The following is a 17,094-nucleotide window of genomic DNA, read 5'->3' on the forward strand; positions in this document are numbered from 1 at the left end:
TTCTTTTTATAGAACAGACTTTTACATCAACCGTGCCGCTACACAAAGGCAAATAAAATGACAATCTTACAGAGGGTCGTAAATTCATTTTGATTTACACACACGTCTGGTGCCAGAGCTTGGAAAAAATTGCTCTTCCACCTGGAAGGAAAGACAAAAGTCGCACAAATACGAATTGCATGCAAGCAAAAGTTTCCTCTCGCACACAAAAGAAGAAGTTACAACATATATACATTCAGTTATGCCTCTCAAGTTTTGATTTTCTTCGTATATATGTATTTTACGGCAGCACTTTGTTACTTTTGCATTTTATTAGATTTTTTTTTGTTTTGATTCCCAAGTCGGAGTTTTATTAGCACTACTTTTTTTTCGTTGTGTACCCCTTTGTCTATGTAGAGTGTTTGGTGTCACTTTTGCAGACATGAAACGCCAATATTAGCAAAACGAATCCAACTAGTTCACGTTGATGAGGAATTAGTTGCCCTGGACAAACCCTGTTCGCTGCCGGTAAGTCGTTTGTCGTTTGATCCTTTGCCGAATTTAGCAGTCGCCGAGGAACAGAAAAATTTCTTGAAAATATGTATTCTTTTGGACTCGATATTACAAAAAGAAAGCAGGGGACTCTTTTTATATTTAATGTTGACTTTGCTTCCGTCTCTCTCGTGTCATCGTCAGCATTTTATATCGAAAACCTCTTTCTTTTGCGGTCCATTTTTTTTCCAGCCGTCATTAAATACGCGTAATGTCGTCGGCTAATTCCATTTTAATGTTCATTGAACCTTTTTGTCGCAAACACATAAAACAGAATTTTCCTGTTCGCTCAACGGCGCCACGCTCTTCCCGTCCCCGACCACCCTCCACACAATCAGCAGAAAGAGCACCATATGGAATGAGAGGCTTCATCTGTGTACTTAATTTTAATTGTCTAACGACCCAGACGTGATGTCTCACTTTTCAGCAGTTCAACGCAGCGACGACGTCTGACGCTGTTTTCGTTCGCATCTCATTTTTTTAATTCAAATCGCCACCGCACTCAAAATCCTTGCAAAAAATCATCCAAGGACAGAGAGAAACTTATTTCCAAAAAGATTGGAAATGCTTGAGAAGCAGTTTGCTTCTGATTTTTTTCATTCATAAAAAATTTCATCCAATACCAAAATTCATGGTATAAAATCCTGAAAGTCGGAAATGAAAGTTTATTAAAATATATGCTTTATTTAAAATTATGAATTACAAAAGTATTTACAAACCTTTCCATAGCCGATTGACACTCCTAAAGCTCGGAGGCAACCCTTTCGCTCCCTCTCGCGACGTGTGTTTCTTTTCAATTTGCCAAGTCACAAACATGACGTCCCCTCGGCCGAAATTGCTTTCCGTCGTCCGGCATCAAAAAATGATCACCTGTAATTGGTTTTGGGCACGTCACTCGAGTGTAACGACCTCATCAGCGTGGCCAGGGTTTATTTGCAGCAACAGGGCCTAATAGAGGGTCGTGGGGGCGCCTCCAGTGCAATGTGCTACGTGCCGGCGGCGCACAAAACACCCCTCGAGACGCACACACGCTCCGTCCGAATGCCAGCGCTGACGACCTTTTACTTTCTAGACCGGGGCCTCCTTCAAATGAGGCCAGCAGGAAAATCAAATCAATTGCAAGATTGAAATTATTCAACAATAAATGGTCAAATCTGAATATAATTTATAAAGTGTAAAATTTAAAAATCGTGGCTATTTATTAAAAAAAACTAAAAGGCTTGTTAATATTATTATTTTAATCATCACTGAATTTTCAACGCAGACAAAAGAGCTTAGCATAAAATCATTATTTTCCTACTATTTTATTTATTTTTGCACTTTACAATCTCCAGAGATACCTTCGCCTACGCATAAAAGCACCATCAACGTGAATCACCGCCACTTCGCCCTCTCTTTTGAGACACGCCGCTTTCTTTCGTCTTCATAGTTTTATGGGCGAGCTCTTTCCAAGCAACAATCTTTCTCAAAACTTTCTCTCCTAAAACTTTCCCGCCGACGATGCTTTATTTTATTTTCCTTTCTCAGAAAGAAATTCCAATCTTCCAAGGCCGAAAAATAAGGAGGCCCCACCGTAATATGGGGCATATCGCGTCTCAGCAGTCGGATGACGCGTGCCTCGAATATAATTTCAGTCTGGCCGAAAAACACAACAGTGGGGAAAAAATAGAGATGACGAAACCGACTTTTGGCAAAAGTTGATTGATTCGGTCTCAAGCGTTGTTATTTGCACAAAACTATATTTTTTTCATTCCTTCCGGATATTTTTAGAGTCAGTAAAAAAATTACAATTCCGTCGTCATCATTATTCAGCACTTCTCCGTTGCATTTTTATTGCCTTGGGAGAATAGTAGACTCTTGTCTAGTACGTGTGCGACGCCGACGAATATTAAAAAGGCGCGCCGGATTTGTTTATTTCATTCCAAGCACGCGGCTCCATCAAGAGAGTAATTCCCTTCCGTCGCATTGCAAAAGCAACAATTGGCGCGCCACGCAAATAATCTCTCTTCCTTCGCGTGCCATGCAACGGCCGCCCTTCTTTTAGACTTTTAATCTCGGCCGCGTGATTAATGTTTGCAGATTTTTACAATGAAAAATGGCCTTTTATCAGCAGGAAGAGGGAATGTTTGCGAAAATAATTTTTTACGTGGACTTGCTGCAACGCTAAATCACAGCTCGCGTCTCTCAACGGGGATTGTAATTTGTTTGTTTTTGCTCGCGGAAAAGACTCTCTGAAGATTATTCCAACTTCATCTCAACCCATATATCGATGCAAATAATAATGACGGATTTCAATTTGTGTTGTTTAAAGAGATTTTTGCAACGTTGTGCAAGTTTTGTTAACAAAAGAAAAAAAAATTAAAAAATCTTATCGTTATAATCAATGTTATTATGGGAATTCGGTCTTTGAAAGTTTTACATTTTTCCCTTTTTTATTGCATCTATAGGAACAATAGAAATTTAAATTTTTTAGTAATCATTTAAAAAAAATTAACTACCATTTATTCCGATTAATTCCATGTTTCACTTGCATTGTAAAATAATGTATTTTCACTCTGCCTAAAAATTAATTGATAAAATTTTTGTAATTATTTTGATTTTTTTCTAAATAATTTGCTTCATCGGCCAATTCATTTTTATCGTGATTATTTTCCCAGACTTTATTTCTGTTATGGCAAACATTTTTTGATGTCCGCGTTGCCAATTTTCCAGCAAATTGGCAACCCATTATTTTGTGTTTCGCTCTGACGCACATTTCAATTCCCAGACTCGCGAGTACAAATGAAGAGAAAGCGAACAGATCAGTGTTTTTTTTTCTTTCGCGACCAAAATCACAAAGTCAATTTTTCATCTCGGGCGGACGAATAGAAAAAGCGCGCGGACTCAAACAAAAGTGCAGATTGATGGAGTCGCAAAAAGCTGCGGATTATCTCTCTCGGTCCATTAAGTGGGCAGTCCTGTGTGATGGATGACGTGCGGTGGCAACAAGAGATGCAAGCAAAAACGCGTCCGGCGACTCTCGCCAGCATCGTCCTTTTTATTTTCACTTCTTATTTTTGGTCGAGCTGATTATTTTGCGCTCTCGCAGGTGCACCCGTGCGGTCGCTACCGCCACAACACTGTGGTCTTCATCCTGGCCAAGGAGTACAATTTGCGCAACTTGCGCACCATCCACCGGCTAGACAGACTGACCAGCGGTCTGCTGCTCTTCGGCAGGTCGCCGCGCAAGGCCAGGCAGATGGAGCAGCAGATCCGCAACAGGCAGGTCCAGAAGGAATACGTCTGCAGAGTTGAGGGCAACTTCCCAGAGTAAGTGTTTAATTCGATGTACATTTTTCAAATTTTGTATTTATTTGGAGAACTTTTGATATTCATAGAAAAAATTTAAACTGTTTACCGGATTTTTATTTTTATTATTTCAGTAATATTTTTATTATTATGATATTATATTATAAGCATATTGTACAAAAAAAATTCAAAGCAAATAATTATTTAAGAAGCAATTATTTACTGTGGTAAATATTTAATTTTTATACTTATGCTTTTTAATAATTTATTTTTAACATTTTAGCTTTTTTTTTTTTAAATAAGTTTATTAAAACTATTTTAAAGTAATGCCTGGCACTATTTTTATCCAAATATTTATTAAATTATTTCGTTAAGGGGAAATTATAAGTGATTATATCAACGCTATAGGATAAATTCTAATGAATGATTGTTTTTTCCTTGGGGGTTTGAGTGTTAAGTTTTATGAGTTTTGTAATTCGCTATTAAATTCTTATTAATGCAATTGATTAGTTGCATTTATTTATAAAAAGCATTTTTAATAAATTATTTGTCGCACTAGGTTCAGGTTAAAAAATTTTTATTACTGATATTTGAAGTTCTAATTTTGCTTGAAAATAACATAACAAAATTGGATGTTTTTGTAATATGATATTTCTGATTTTTTTTTTTTTTTTTGCAGTGAGGAGATTTGTTGCGCGGAGCCGATTGAGGTGGTCAGCTACAAGATAGGGGTGTGCAAAGTGTCGCCAAAGGGCAAGGACTGCAGCACCACTTTCCAGAAACTGAACTTCAACGGTCGCACCAGTGTGGTCCTGTGCAAGCCCCACACCGGACGCATGCACCAGATCCGAGTCCACCTGCAGTATCTTGGTGAGCTCTATTTTTTTACTATTATAAAATATTGTTTTTCAATATATTTTCTATGATAAAAGTTTCCAATGAAATCACAGACGTATAAATATTATTTTCAATTCTACAGAATTTACAAAAATGATTAATTTATGGTTTGAATTTGAAAGAAACTGAAGATTTCTGTTGTTGATTTCTGGATTCAAATTATAAAAAAATTTTAGTTCGTGTTTTTATTTTTCCCTTGATCATCTTGAATTAAACTTATGTTAAATCAGGATACCCGGTGGTGAACGACCCCCTGTACAATCACACCGTATTTGGGCCTGAAAAGGGCAAGGGTGGCAACATTGGCAAGACCGATGATGATCTGATCAGGGACCTGATCAACATCCACAACGCCGAGAACTGGCTGGGCATGGACGGCGACTCTGACCTGATGATGAGTCCCGCTCTGGCCTTGCCTATTCCCAGCGCTGAATCCTCCGACTCTCAAGGTGAGTTTTAAAAATTAAAAAAAAAAGCAATTTCAACTATTTTTTGGTGCAGAGTCGCCGAGCCCTGGTGATTCCTCTAGTGATGAAGCGTCGCACAGCAAAGTGACTGTGGCCACGCAGACGGGACACGAGTCGCCGGACATGCGATTCGACGCTGCCAAAATGAGTCGAGATCCGCACTGCTACGAGTGCAAAGTTCGTTATAGGGACCCAAAACCCAAGGACCTTGTCATGTACCTGCATGCATGGAAATACAGGGTAAAAAAATTTATTTATTATGAAGGTTACATTTATTAAAATTTATTTGCCTTTCCAATAAAATTTGCCAATTAATAAATAAACTAAATTTGAATTTTACTGGAACCGTGCGAGAGATCAAGAAAAACAATTGGTGTGATCAGACTTTTATTGCCAATAATTTGTACTTTTAATTAAAAATCAATTCTCTGCCAGCAGAACAACTTTAATGATGATAGGAAATTTCTCATCATAAATTCAAATTTAGATTATTTATTCATAAAAAAAAAATCCAAATTTAGTTCATTAAAATATTAAATTTTTAAAAATTCAAATCCATTCTATATTTTTAAATTTTTTTATCTTATTTTGTTCTGTAGAGTGGTGTATTAAAATATTTTCTATCCTTTTTTTTTATTATCATAGAGGAGTAAGAAGTGTATATTTATTTTAGAAATTTTCAATATAATTTAATAATTAGATATTATTTTACTATTGAAATTAAACATAATTTCTTTTTTTTTTCATTTCAATTAATAAAATCCAGGTTAAAATATGGCGCTGAAAAAACTTGACCTGATAAAAATTTGATTTTTGAACGTTTGCAGGGCCCTGGTTGGGAATATGAGACGCAGTTGCCAGAGTGGGCGAGAGATGATTGGGAAGAGCCCCTGGAATGAGGGTTTTGGTGTTGAAGAGACGAAAAGCAGGAAGAGCGGCGGTGACGACACGTGCGAGCATATCAGCCGAGAAAATGTATTGAACCAAAACATCCCGTCGCCTCTTTGACCGCCGCTAGAATGCAGTGTGCCTACCACGGACCATGCGATTCAATTTCCCACAGACGTATATAAATAATTGTTCTGAACCAGAAAAAGTGATCGACGACCGAGTTTCTACACAATATGATTCTATATTTTTGTTCAGAGGATAGACAAAAAAAATATAAAATATATAAATAATAATAATGTGCTGATCAACCGCTAAAAAGACATCGCCAGCATAATTTTTAACAATAATTATTGAAAAAAAAAACATACATAGCTGTAGATTGTAACACTGTAAAAATTAATGAATTAATTATGTCTACATTGAATTTACTCTTTAAGATGCGCAGTTTTAGATTTTTCTCGTGTAATTTCAAGAATTAAGGCCTATTCGAGCTTCCTAGTAAATATTTTTATTTGCTGAACGAAAAATCTTAAACTTGCCGAATATTTACAGAAATGTATGGAAAATACGTTTCAAAATTGAAATTTAGTTTTACTTTGAATGTATTAGGCAGAATAATAATGTATAATTTTGCTGAAAATTAGTTCTATAGAATTAGATAGATTCAGCAGCATGAAAAAAAAAATAGCACTCGGCTTTGGCCTTAAATATTATGACTAAATTTACTTTTGAAAAGAGCTTCCTTATTTTAGACGAGAAGCTTTCAATAATTATACAAATTTACAAGACCCCGATAAAAACAGACATTAAAAAATTCTTTCTTTTTAGCACTTTTTAGTTTAAATATATAAGCTTAAAATCTTGTACTGTTTTAATGGGAACATGTTAATTTCCCACGGGCACGCAGAAGATGCATGTATGAGATGACAATGTTGAATGTTGTGAACCTATGATAAAAAAATGTCTATGATGGATTTGTGTCGTGGAAGCCTTGTTGTAAATCTGTAATATATTAAAATAAGGTAAAAAAAAAAATGAAGCGTGCAAGACCTCGGGAGTTGAGACGAATGTTGAGAGTAAAGCAGAAAAAGTATTCACACTTTTTGTAATTGAGGCGAGTGTATAGCCTTTAATTTTTGTATAAAGTTTTTGTAAAAGTACGTGATGTGTGCTGATGTATATGATGGAAAAGACAAGATTGTGCCTTGTTGGTTTTTGCTACTAGAGACAAACAAAAGCTGTCGGACGGTCGGTGAATCTGATGCTGATTTTTCTGCTCTCGGAATATAATAATTTTTTTGACCGCATCTGGTGCTGAGAAGAAAATACTCAATTTCCAGACAGCCAAAATTAGAATATTTTTAGTTTTGTTTTCTATTCAGGAAGTCAGACATACACGAACAGACAGACAATCCAGTGATAAACAAACACAACTAACGGAAGGCGAGCACAAATTCGAGAACAGGAGAAAATCTTTTAATCGGCGCAAAAGAGGCTCTTTAGACAATCTCTGACCCATGCATAAAACACAAACTTGATAATGAATTTAACGGAGGATTTAAAAAAAGCAGTTGTTAAACTTTGCGAGAAATTTAAAATACATAATATAGATTTTAATATTGGACCTCTCTCTCTACAGTTTGCTCTAAATTTAATTTTTTTAATTTAAAAAAGACACTATTGCTGCTCTTATGAGATGTAGGCATTTTTAGTCTGTATAATTTTTGTCGTTTTTTTCTTCTCGTTTTTAATTTTCCAGCAACACCTAATAACATATCAACCATTTCTGCAGCATATTTTCCCTCCCTTTTTGAATAAGAAAATGTGATTTTTCCCTTGCATTTTTCTCACCACTCTCTTTTCTCTCCGTAATTTTCCTGATCTTCATATCAAAGTGTAAAATAAATTAAATTTGAGAGATCTTTAAAGGAAACTTAAATAAGTGGTTAACTACTTATCGTGAAGCAGCAAATTAAAGTATAACACGAGTTATATAAAGAAGTATAATAGTCGTCTGGGACCTAAACTACTATTGACAAGAAAAAAAAGAGCCTGCTTATATAAGAATCTTTGAACAACTACTACAGTAATTCGTAAGGAGATACCCGCAGACAAAAACTACATTTCTATTTATATTTGAAATGAGCTTAAATTTAAATTTGTTTTCAATGCTAGGATAGTCATAATGATTATTGTAATAAATGGTAACCACTTAAAAAACGCAAAAAAAAAAATTGTTTCATTCTATCACCGAAAATTTTGGAAAAATCTTTAAAAGTAACTTGCAATACATTGTGCAAGATTGATTGTTGGGCAAAATCTAATAACAACAATGCGACGACTGAATCATATTGAGCCTGAAATTATCAAATTGTTGGTGACCAATAAAAATGGCTTACAAACAACTCAAGGAAGAAGGCTCGAAAGGAAAGACATCAAAATTCACTCCCACACCTTTACATTTCGTCGGGAACAAAGATCTCCCAAAGCAGGATTTCACCCTGATAGAAGAAATTCCAGACAATAACGAGTTTAGTAAATTTAAGGCCCGATTCTTGAAGAAACAAAAGGACAATGCCGGCACCTGCCTGAAATGAAAAGACAGAATCAACCCCCCTGAAGTGAAGAAAGGCGCTGGGCTGAAGATCTTTGCTGGGTTCAAACCGCATCCAAAGATGTCCGACTAAATAACACAATCAAAATTATACGAAATTATATTTATTTTACATTTTGCACTGATAATTGGTTTCAACTGAAGATTGAACAAACAAAAATTTAACTTAATTCATGGTCATCATCAGCTGCACCATCTTCGCATTGGTGTCCCCAGGCATGTTGTATGGCAACGAGGCTGAGTAGGCAGTGATCGCTTGGGCGTATTGTTTGAGTTCTTCTTGCACCTGACTTCTGTTTGGAGAAGCAACTTGGTTCGTTCTGAAAATTTTAATTTAAGTTTTAAAAATAAATTATGAGAATTTAAATTACGAATATTACTTGAATTTTGCAAACTCATTGCTGATGATGGTCATTGTGGCCAGCATGACTTCAGGTATATTCTTCATGATGTCGCCAGAGAGTTGACGAAAGACTGCCGTGTAGTTCTCCACTTCGGACTGCTTCTTGGGCAGTAATTCCAGCTCGCTGACAATTTCCAGCGCCTTCCGATGGTCTTTGGAGTGATAGAAATTGAAGAACTCGAGCAGGTGGCACAGCAGGTTGAAGTTGCTGGCGGTCGGCGCAGAGCAGTTGATTTCCTTTCCGTGGTAGCGCTGTCTGTGGATGACGGCAACACCTTCCATCCTGTCACGAACGGACCCAGGGACATTTTCTTGTGCCAGAACTTGGCCGAGCATCGAGTTCAGAAGCCGCAGGGAATTTTCGTGATCCTGTAAATAAATCGTGAAATGATTTTTATTTAATTCTGTGGTGCTTGGAATCATCGCAAAACACTAAACTATTAAAATTTGTAATCCAAATCAAAAAAAGTTAGATTTCTTACATTGCAAAGCTCGAAGAGGAAAATGGCATCCTCCAAGCAGCTCTTCTTCTCAGACTCTTCGGCTACCATCCTGATGATGGACTTTGTCTCTTCAGGGGATGAGAAGAACTCGTCAACCACTCCAAAGACTCTGTCTCCGCGGTCATTCAGCTGGCCAAACATGACCACAAATGCCTTGTTTTCAAGAGCCAGGTCACAGCAGCAGAGCTTGAACAGATTCACTCCATCTGCATCTTTAAGATCTCTGTAAAGTTTAAAATTTTTTAAGATGTGAAGCAAAATTAAACATTTTGCTCACCTTAGGAAATAGAAGTAATTGATGGCTTCGACCAAATTTGAGTGGTTGAATTTACTGCAGTAGGTCATCACCAAACGAGGTAGGTTGAGACGTTTGCTGGGCGCCGGCTCGTTCTCGTCAAATGACACTGATTTCATTGAGGAAAAGTCAATTATGATTTGGTTACCAATTAAAACATTTAATCTCACCAAGTGGAGCTTGGAGTGGCACGGAGGTAGCGAGCAACCCAGTTTCGGCCAATGCGAGGGCCATGTGGACAGCGTGAGGCCTGAGGAGGGTTGTACGATTCAAGAACTCGATAGCCTCTTCAAATTGGCCAGTCAGTAAAAGCATCGACGCGTAGAGGAAGGGTTGCTCAGTAGCCTTGTAATGAGTTTCTCCTGGAAAATTTTATGATTTACTTCAGAGCTTACGTAAATTGTTTTTTTTTTTTTTTTAAATCATTCAATAGCAATAAAAATTATTTCAATTCGTTAGATAAAAAAAAAATGTTGTGAATGAGTAAAAAAAAATCCAATTAAATTACTTTGGTGACTTTTTTTTAAATAAAACTAACCATATTCCTGAGATATTAAGCTTTGAAGGTGATTGAATGTCAGCATATCCATGGGCAGCTCCTGACCTCCAGGCATGGCTTTGACCTGACCAAGTTTGAACCAAATGTAGTCCTCGGCAGTCTGAATCACTTCCGGGAAGTCTTCCTTGACATCGCAGCCTCCAAGGAGGCAGAAAACGGCCCTGATAAAAAGAAAAGTTTAAAATTTGGTCAAAACTAATCGAAAAATTAATTTTCCATGTCTCCTTGACTTTGGGGTTGCAAAAATTAAATCGAACCAACTCACTTCTTGAAAGAATCTCCAGACGAAGCAACAGAATGTCTGTACTGGTACCTCAGAACTTCCGAAGTTGATTCACTAACTTGGCCATCACTCGCAGCCAACTCTTCAAAGTAGGCCACATAATCGACCAAATGAGACCTTGAAGAAAAAAATTATCAAAAATCATGAAACTTAAAACATTGTGTAAGGCAAAACTACCCAGCTTGCTGTACGCAGTAGTAAGCGGCTTTGTAGTCTCCACTTCGGAGACAATAGAAAATGAGGGCCCAGACAGGCAGACCCTCGATTTGCCCATCCTCAAATCCCACTTCGTTGACGATTTCTTGGATAGCTGCAAAGCTCCTGACCAGTGGGAAAGTACCTGGAGCTCCTCCTCTCATTGCCCGCTGCAAATTGTTGGCAACTGCACTCTGCATGAACTGCTTGTATCTAAATTGACGATAAAATAAAAAAAGCTCTTCCAATTAAATCTTTTATCCTCCATACCTGTCCTGCAAAAATAGCCTGGCCTGCTTGATGAGAGCAGATTGCACTATTGGACTGTTCCTGCTTTTCAATGGATCCGAGTCCACAATTGAAAGTTCAACTGGTATTTTCACCATCATAGACAAGCATTCCCAAAGATCAAGAATTTTCTAAATTTGCAAACAATTGAATCAATTAATAAAATTATTTTAATCAAAATTTACCTTTTCACTGAACTGGGAGGACATTTTGGTAAAGGTTTTCATCAAGGGCTCTTTGGAGCTGCCTGAGAGAATAGATTTGTTGTACTCGATGATTTTGCTGGCATACGACACCTCCTGACTGGTCATCAGACTTCTGACCGTTGTTGGCCTTTCACTCATTACAGTCGTCTTTGAGCAAATGAAATAATTTATATGCAAACGAATTGATAAACTTTTAATTTAATACCTCTAGATCGGGCTGGACAAACTCCATCTCTTGGTCGACCGACTCTTGCAGAATGGCATGCAAAATATCTGCTCGCTCCTTCAGCCAACTCTCCTCCAAAACCTTTTCTTCCGTTTCAACTCTAGCTTTCTCTTTCAACTTGCCAAAATTCTGTGCCAGAAAAAAATCAGTAAATGCGAAATTTTAAAGCTCAATTAAAAACGTACAAAATTCTGGGTCTCTTCTAAAATGCCAAGCAAGACGTTTTGTGTCTCGTTCATCAGAAAATTGTCTATGTCTGTGTCAGGCACAGGTTCTAAAGGGGCCAGCATGTCTTTTGAGCTCAGGGCTTCCAGTTTCTGTGATATTTGTGACAGATCCATTCCTTTCGTGCCCAGCAAAAGGTGCCTGCGTGAGAAATTCGAGCTTTGTAGTACATAATAACATTACTTATTAAGGTTTGCGCATCACAACAATGATTTTTTTTTTTTAATATTTATTTCAGCTCAGAACGCTCAAAAAAACAATCTGAATTTGCTTCGTTTGTGATGTACCAACCTTGACTTCTAATTTTAATAAATTTAATAGAATTTTTTATTTTTTCTTACGCTTGAATGCCTTCGCTTGACCCGCTTTGAGACAATTTGTTCCATAACGTCTGCGACGCTTCACAGACCTGTCGCAGGTTTCTGTCTAGCTGCGGCAAAGCAGAACCCATACTGGATATTTCAGCCGATTGCTGCTCAGCATCCAGCATAAGCTGGTGCAGGTCTGGATCCGCCATCCTCAAGTTAGTTGCTCCAAATTTCTGAAATAGAGATTAAATTTTTTTATGTTTTAATTTAAAAAATTGTTCCTTAAAATACTGAGTGCGAAACAGGAATAAAATTGTTTAGAAATAAAAAACGCGGGTAAAATTAGTGGAAAAATAAAGTCATGATTTCCAGGCGAATATAAAAAAAACTATTAATCTAAATTATCGGGGTGGTTAAAACATTGAAATGAATATATTAATTATTAATTACCAGTTATAATTTCTCTGAACGTGCTGGAGGTAGAGAAATCTGACCAAATTTTCTCGTTTTGTTTACACCGGCATGTTCATCTTCAGTCAGAAAGCGCAAAATATGCGCACATTGATCTTCTATTGTTCGTAGCGGTTCATAGATTTTGCGTAGTTCGAGGTAACTAGCGCCACTAGCGCGGCTACAATAAAAATCAAAACAATTTACCTTCGCCAATCTGCTTATGCTCTGCTAAAGTGGTATTTTAACATAATTGAGATACCCCTACTAATCAAAACGCACAAGTATGTAAATATATAAAAAATTTTATGTGTGCCACTTAATTTGAAATGTTTAGTGTTGGAAATAATTTTCAAGTTTGCAGTTTAAGAATAACTTTATAAATTAGCGTGAATTAGATCTTTTCTGTTTCAAAACTTTAGAGGCGAAATTAAAATGAACTAGACTATTTTTGCTTGGTGATTAAATAAAAATTAATAAAAGCTAATTTTTATTTTGGGAAATCTTACAGTTTTTACGTTTTCTATTATTACTTAATTATATATTAAATATCATTATTACAAATTTTGTTTAACACTCATATGTTTCAGCAAAATTGGTGGATGATAAAAAAAAATGAGACTTCTCTCCTGGGTAAATATTTGAAAAACTTTGAGTAGAAGTTTATTTGTGTAAATCACACATAAATTACAAATGCAGGGCGCGAACCAGTACGGGCAGCTTGCACATGAAGGTTGGCCTGTCTTTGAAGAGAGCAGCACACCTCAGCAGTGCAGCTTGGACGGTCTTCCTGATGAAATTTTAAGCAATATTTGTCAAATTTGTGGAGGTGGAGGCCATACATTGCTTCTTGACTCTGACGGCTGCGTTTGGGCTTGCGGACAAAACAATCGGGGTCAGTGCGGGGCTCCCGTGGATCCGGAGGTCAAAATCAGTAGACTGTGGACAAAGGTGTGATATTTTCTATTAGTTTGATGTTCTGTATTAATGAAGTTTTTCAGATTGAATTTAAGGGATTCACAAAAATAGTACAAGTAGCTGCTGGATGGGAGCATTCTTCAGCCCTGGCGGTAAACGGCCAACTTTTTGTTTGGGGAAGCAACAGTCACGGTCAAATGGGAAACGTGGTAATTTCAGAAGCAAAGTTGAAAATAAAATTATTTTACAAAAATATATGAAAAGGTTGAAAGAGGGAAGTGGAGAAATTCACCCTCTTTGCTAGCCGAAGAAGTCCTCTTCGTTGCTGCTGGCCTTCGACAGACGGCGTGGATTGGAAGGAACGGAACAATATTTTTTTGTAGCATCTCTGGAAAACAAGAAATAGGTTTAAAATTGAAATAGATATTAAAATAATTAATAAATTTTGTTTAAGTAGCTGTTCCCTCAATTTTAAGACCAATTCAAATTGCATGTGGTCAGAAGCACAATTTAGTTTTGATGGCCAACAGAGAAAATGACCTTGACGTCGGACAAGTTTTCTGCTGGGGGGAAAATAAATTTGGCCAGATGGCCACAAATCCGAATGTTCATAAAACGGAAGAATTGATTTTTGCCGAGTTCTTGAAAGGCAAAGAGTTCATTGAAGTAAAAAGTGGATGGTCTCACTGCGCAGGAATTCAGAGTGAGTTAGTCATTTTTATTTTAAACAACAAATTTAAATCTTTTTTACAAGGTGATGGAGGAGTTAATAGTTGGGGGAGGAGCAATTACGGTCAACTGGGGTGTTCCGAACAGACTGGAGAAAAATTGCCCGTTCTGTGGCCTTGCAGTGACAACGCAAAAGTAAAGCAAATTTGTCTTGGTTCAGAGCACACCATGGTTTTGACAGGTGAAAATTTTGTGAAAATTTAATAAAATGCAAATTAAATTACTTCAATAATTGCAGAGAGTGGAAACTTGTGGACTTCAGGATGGAACGAGCATGGAAATTGTGGCAATGGAAACTTGGACGACCAATTTGCCCCTCAACTCATTTTGAGCAACGTCAAGCTCATCGGATGCGGTGCCTCTCACAGTTTTGCCCTTGTTCATTCCTAAATAAGAAAAATTAAGTTGCAAATTTATAAAAATATTAAAATTTTACTGTTTCATACAGGATTATTCCAGGAGTTTGAATGAATTGCTGTCGTTGATGCTGTGAATTTTTTTCAAAGGTTTCCATTGACTCGTTCTTTCAAATGGATCCTCAGTTTTCACATCAACAATTTTATTTTCCTCTAGTTGACTTGGAATTCTAATCCTAAAATTAAAATTGGATGATATTGCGCATTTTTTCTTAGATTTTTTCAAAGCATATTACCACAATGAATGCAAAAATGTTCTTGGTGGTTCAACATCCTTTTTGTTGCTGTATGTAAAGTCTCCAATTATTGTGTGGCCCAAATACGAAAGGTGCACTCGTAGTTGGTGTCGTCGACCTGTCAATGGACTCAGCAAGACCTGACAAGGAAGGATCTGTGATGATTTTAATCAACAAAATAAAAATAAATGCAAACCTTAGAAGCTGGGTAGTTTTGGTAAAAGCCCGTTTCTAGGACCAGAACTCTTGTTTGTGCGTTTCTAGCTTTAATGCAGTTTTTATCCGATCCAATGCACATTTTCTTTGATGTTAATAGCTCGTTTTTGTCTTCACCTGAAATTATTTTTAAGCAAATTATGGACATTGAGGAATAATTAATTATAAACCAATTGGTTCATTGATGCAAATGAAATTTTGACTCGGCCAGCCCCTGACTAAGGCAACGTAAAACTTCTTGACTTCTCGATCGCTGAAATGATTGCCAGCCTCTTTTGCCGCCTTCTTGGTTAAGGCGACACAGACAACACCACTGGTGATGAAGTCCAGGCGGTGAATGAAGTGGAACTGATGTCCCAGACGTGGATTTGCCAAAGCTGGACATTTATTTGATAATAAGGTTTGCAGGGTCTCCTGGAAAATAAAAATTTACATGGTGTAGGACTTTTATAATAATTAAGAATTTAAAAATGTCAAATATATATAAATTTCAAATTTAACTTATAACCCTATAATACATACCACCGTTGGATTGTCAGAATTCATTAAAAGATCGTAGGGTTTGTATGCAACCAGGTAATTATTGCTCAAATATAATATTTGAAAATCGCCTAGATTTATTCTCGGAAAAATAAGCTTTTTAATACTTTTAAAAATAAATAAAATGGTGTGGCTCAATAAAAACATCACCATTGATTCAAAAGAGAGCTTAAGCTCTGCTAGAGTCAGTTAATTAAGACTTAATTTAAATAGATAAAAATCATTTTTAAGGATTATTATTTATCAAGACACAAAAGCTTTTTGTTTACAGCGGAACAGATGTTCAATTGCCACGCCCCCTTACCCCTGAGGCCCTTATTGAGGCTGCTGGTCGACATGTGCTGTGCTGAATAATGCCATTGACGAGAGCAGCAAAAATCGGCATTGCTTGGTTAGTTTGGGCTATTTGTGGTCGATTAAATCCATTAAATTGCAATTTTTTATGTTTAAAATCAAACTTGAATGGGACCGGAAGCATTTTTGCCATAAAATTTGAGACAGAAATTTGATCGATGATGACCTTCCCCTTTTTCATCATTTTTTGCCTTCAAACAAAACTAAATGCATCGTTCAATTTTTTTTTTTTAATAATTAAAATCTTCTTTCAGGACTGGAATCAGCATCGCAGGCGTCTACGGCTTCGTTCTGTCGAAGCGATCGGTCGATGCGAGACGCTTGGAGTCTATGAAAGTGCGCGAGCGTATGAGAAAATCCAATTTCGGCGAATACCCTTCCAGCGAAAGATTCACCTAAGAACCTCCAGTTTATTCCTCGCCTTATCCCCAACTTTTTAAAACAGTATGAGATTCTATTCATAAAGTTTACCTCTTGAATTAAATTAATAATTTTTTCTTTAGGAAAAATGGCAGTGCCTCCAGGAGGAGCGCCTCAGCTGGACACGGCAAAGATGCAAGCCGTGCAGGACCTGGAGATCGAGATGATGTCGGACATGTACTCACGGATGACCAACGCTTGCCACAAAAAGTGCATTCCCCCCAAATACCGAGAAGCTGACCTGGCCAAGGGTGAGGGCGTCTGCATAGACAGGTGCGTGGCCAAGTACCTGGACATCCACGAGCGTGTCGGCAAAAAGTTGACCCAGCTGTCCATGCAGGACGAGGACTTTGTAAAGAAAATGCAATCCGAGCAGCCAAAGTAGTTAACCAAGCGGAAATAGTGGTGTTTAAAAACAAAATGTAATTGTTCAAATTAGCCATCAGAATGTAAATTTAGTGGGAACAAATTAAATTGGTTGTCACGGGCTCTGCGTTGTCACTGTTTGCTGAGGAACGTGATTTTATTTTTCTTTCTGATGTTTTGAATGAATTGAATCACCAAAAATTATCCTTCTGGAATTGTCTTCATTTGCGTTGCATAATAATTAGAAGCATTTTTTAATTAATTGAATTT

The 17,094-nt window shown here is 37.0% G+C and overlaps 6 protein-coding genes across 11 annotated transcripts in view; 4 read left to right on the plus strand and 2 right to left on the minus strand.

The window, feature by feature from the left end:
* LOC132202425 (pseudouridylate synthase RPUSD2-like) overlaps nucleotides 1-6,739 on the plus strand; it is a 205,461-nt gene extending 198,722 nt beyond the window's left edge. For 3 of the 4 annotated variants that reach the window (XM_059629335.1, XM_059629338.1, XM_059629337.1), the window contains 5 exons: nucleotides 3,620-3,840; nucleotides 4,499-4,689; nucleotides 4,947-5,165; nucleotides 5,218-5,423; nucleotides 6,011-6,739. In XM_059629335.1, the coding sequence (XP_059485318.1) occupies nucleotides 3,620-3,840; nucleotides 4,499-4,689; nucleotides 4,947-5,165; nucleotides 5,218-5,423; nucleotides 6,011-6,082 (909 nt within the window). In that variant the 3' untranslated portion in view covers nucleotides 6,083-6,739. Of the gene's footprint in view, nucleotides 1-419; nucleotides 508-3,619; nucleotides 3,841-4,498; nucleotides 4,690-4,946; nucleotides 5,166-5,217; nucleotides 5,424-6,010 lie in introns of all 4 variants that reach the window. The other variant, XM_059629336.1, reaches the window with a different exon arrangement.
* Nucleotides 6,740-8,782: 2,043 nt separating this feature from the next.
* Nucleotides 8,783-12,757, minus strand: LOC132202239 (nuclear pore complex protein Nup93). Its single transcript, XM_059629030.1, has 14 exons — nucleotides 12,630-12,757; nucleotides 12,213-12,412; nucleotides 11,832-12,012; nucleotides 11,626-11,775; nucleotides 11,400-11,567; nucleotides 11,197-11,345; nucleotides 10,909-11,139; nucleotides 10,714-10,848; nucleotides 10,428-10,609; nucleotides 10,060-10,251; nucleotides 9,872-9,998; nucleotides 9,574-9,817; nucleotides 9,069-9,460; nucleotides 8,783-9,008 (listed from the first exon to the last, which is right to left on the minus strand). Exons 2-14 carry the CDS (start codon nucleotides 12,386-12,388, stop codon nucleotides 8,855-8,857), a joined length of 2,481 nt encoding a protein of 826 aa, XP_059485013.1. The 5' UTR covers nucleotides 12,389-12,412; nucleotides 12,630-12,757; the 3' UTR covers nucleotides 8,783-8,854.
* Nucleotides 12,758-12,806: 49 nt separating this feature from the next.
* LOC132202587 (probable E3 ubiquitin-protein ligase HERC3) lies at nucleotides 12,807-15,074 on the plus strand. The gene is made up of 8 exons (XM_059629583.1): nucleotides 12,807-12,913; nucleotides 13,220-13,262; nucleotides 13,329-13,580; nucleotides 13,631-13,756; nucleotides 13,812-13,953; nucleotides 14,005-14,250; nucleotides 14,302-14,457; nucleotides 14,515-15,074. Exons 2-8 carry the CDS (start codon nucleotides 13,245-13,247, stop codon nucleotides 14,664-14,666), a joined length of 1,092 nt encoding a protein of 363 aa, XP_059485566.1. The 5' UTR covers nucleotides 12,807-12,913; nucleotides 13,220-13,244; the 3' UTR covers nucleotides 14,667-15,074.
* Nucleotides 13,268-15,964, minus strand: LOC132202588 (RNA pseudouridylate synthase domain-containing protein 1-like). 3 transcript variants are annotated; one of them, XM_059629586.1, is made up of 9 exons: nucleotides 15,667-15,964; nucleotides 15,315-15,558; nucleotides 15,125-15,261; nucleotides 14,929-15,068; nucleotides 14,723-14,868; nucleotides 14,501-14,662; nucleotides 13,840-13,935; nucleotides 13,472-13,568; nucleotides 13,268-13,419 (listed from the first exon to the last, which is right to left on the minus strand). In XM_059629586.1, exons 1-5 carry the CDS (start codon nucleotides 15,835-15,837, stop codon nucleotides 14,727-14,729), a joined length of 834 nt encoding a protein of 277 aa, XP_059485569.1. In that variant the 5' UTR covers nucleotides 15,838-15,964; the 3' UTR covers nucleotides 13,268-13,419; nucleotides 13,472-13,568; nucleotides 13,840-13,935; nucleotides 14,501-14,662; nucleotides 14,723-14,726. The 3 variants fall into 3 exon arrangements, with proteins under 3 accessions (XP_059485569.1, XP_059485567.1, XP_059485568.1); XM_059629584.1 differs by having other exon boundaries at nucleotides 13,268-13,568; XM_059629585.1 differs by having other exon boundaries at nucleotides 13,268-13,568; nucleotides 14,713-14,868.
* Nucleotides 15,926-16,482, plus strand: LOC132202590 (uncharacterized). The gene is made up of 2 exons (XM_059629588.1): nucleotides 15,926-16,075; nucleotides 16,293-16,482. Exons 1-2 carry the CDS (start codon nucleotides 16,038-16,040, stop codon nucleotides 16,435-16,437), a joined length of 183 nt encoding a protein of 60 aa, XP_059485571.1. The 5' UTR covers nucleotides 15,926-16,037; the 3' UTR covers nucleotides 16,438-16,482.
* A 64-nt stretch (nucleotides 16,483-16,546) lies between these two features.
* LOC132202589 (mitochondrial import inner membrane translocase subunit Tim10) lies at nucleotides 16,547-17,091 on the plus strand. Its single transcript, XM_059629587.1, has one exon. It carries the CDS (start codon nucleotides 16,547-16,549, stop codon nucleotides 16,841-16,843), a length of 297 nt encoding a protein of 98 aa, XP_059485570.1. The 3' UTR covers nucleotides 16,844-17,091.
* The last annotated feature ends 3 nt before the right edge of the window (nucleotides 17,092-17,094 follow it).

The sequence above is a fragment of the Neocloeon triangulifer genome, unplaced genomic scaffold (assembly GCF_031216515.1).
Source record: "Neocloeon triangulifer isolate White Clay Creek 2 clone unplaced genomic scaffold, ASM3121651v1 ptg000015l, whole genome shotgun sequence".
NCBI classification, from domain to species: Eukaryota; Metazoa; Arthropoda; class Insecta; order Ephemeroptera; family Baetidae; genus Neocloeon; species Neocloeon triangulifer.

Bases quoted from the DNA above. Each gene is read 5' to 3' on its own strand.
- LOC132202239 (XM_059629030.1), bottom strand. From the start codon at position 12,388: ATGGCGGATCCAGACCTGCACCAGCTTATGCTGGATGCTGAGCAGCAA. The intron at 11,568-11,625 runs GTATTAAATTAA...ATTTGCTCAAAG, and splicing joins TTGTCCAGCCCGATCTAGAG to ACGACTGTAATGAGTGAAAG. The intron at 9,009-9,068 runs GTAATATTCGTA...TAAAATTTTCAG, and splicing joins AATGAGTTTGCAAAATTCAA to AACGAACCAAGTTGCTTCTC.
- LOC132202587 (XM_059629583.1), top strand. The intron at 13,581-13,630 runs GTGTGATATTTT...GAAGTTTTTCAG, and splicing joins TCAGTAGACTGTGGACAAAG to ATTGAATTTAAGGGATTCAC. The intron at 13,757-13,811 runs GTAATTTCAGAA...ATATATGAAAAG, and splicing joins ACGGTCAAATGGGAAACGTG to GTTGAAAGAGGGAAGTGGAG.
- LOC132202588 (XM_059629586.1), bottom strand. From the start codon at position 15,837: ATGGTGATGTTTTTATTGAGCCACACCATTTTATTTATTTTTAAAAGT. The intron at 15,559-15,666 runs GTATGTATTATA...TTTATTTTCCAG, and splicing joins ATTCTGACAATCCAACGGTG to GAGACCCTGCAAACCTTATT. The intron at 15,262-15,314 runs GTTTATAATTAA...AAATAATTTCAG, and splicing joins TTGCATCAATGAACCAATTG to GTGAAGACAAAAACGAGCTA.
- LOC132202590 (XM_059629588.1), top strand. From the start codon at position 16,038: ATGCCATTGACGAGAGCAGCAAAAATCGGCATTGCTTG. The intron at 16,076-16,292 runs GTTAGTTTGGGC...ATCTTCTTTCAG, and splicing joins GCAAAAATCGGCATTGCTTG to GACTGGAATCAGCATCGCAG.
- LOC132202589 (XM_059629587.1), top strand. From the start codon at position 16,547: ATGGCAGTGCCTCCAGGAGGAGCGCCTCAGCTGGACACGGCAAAGATG.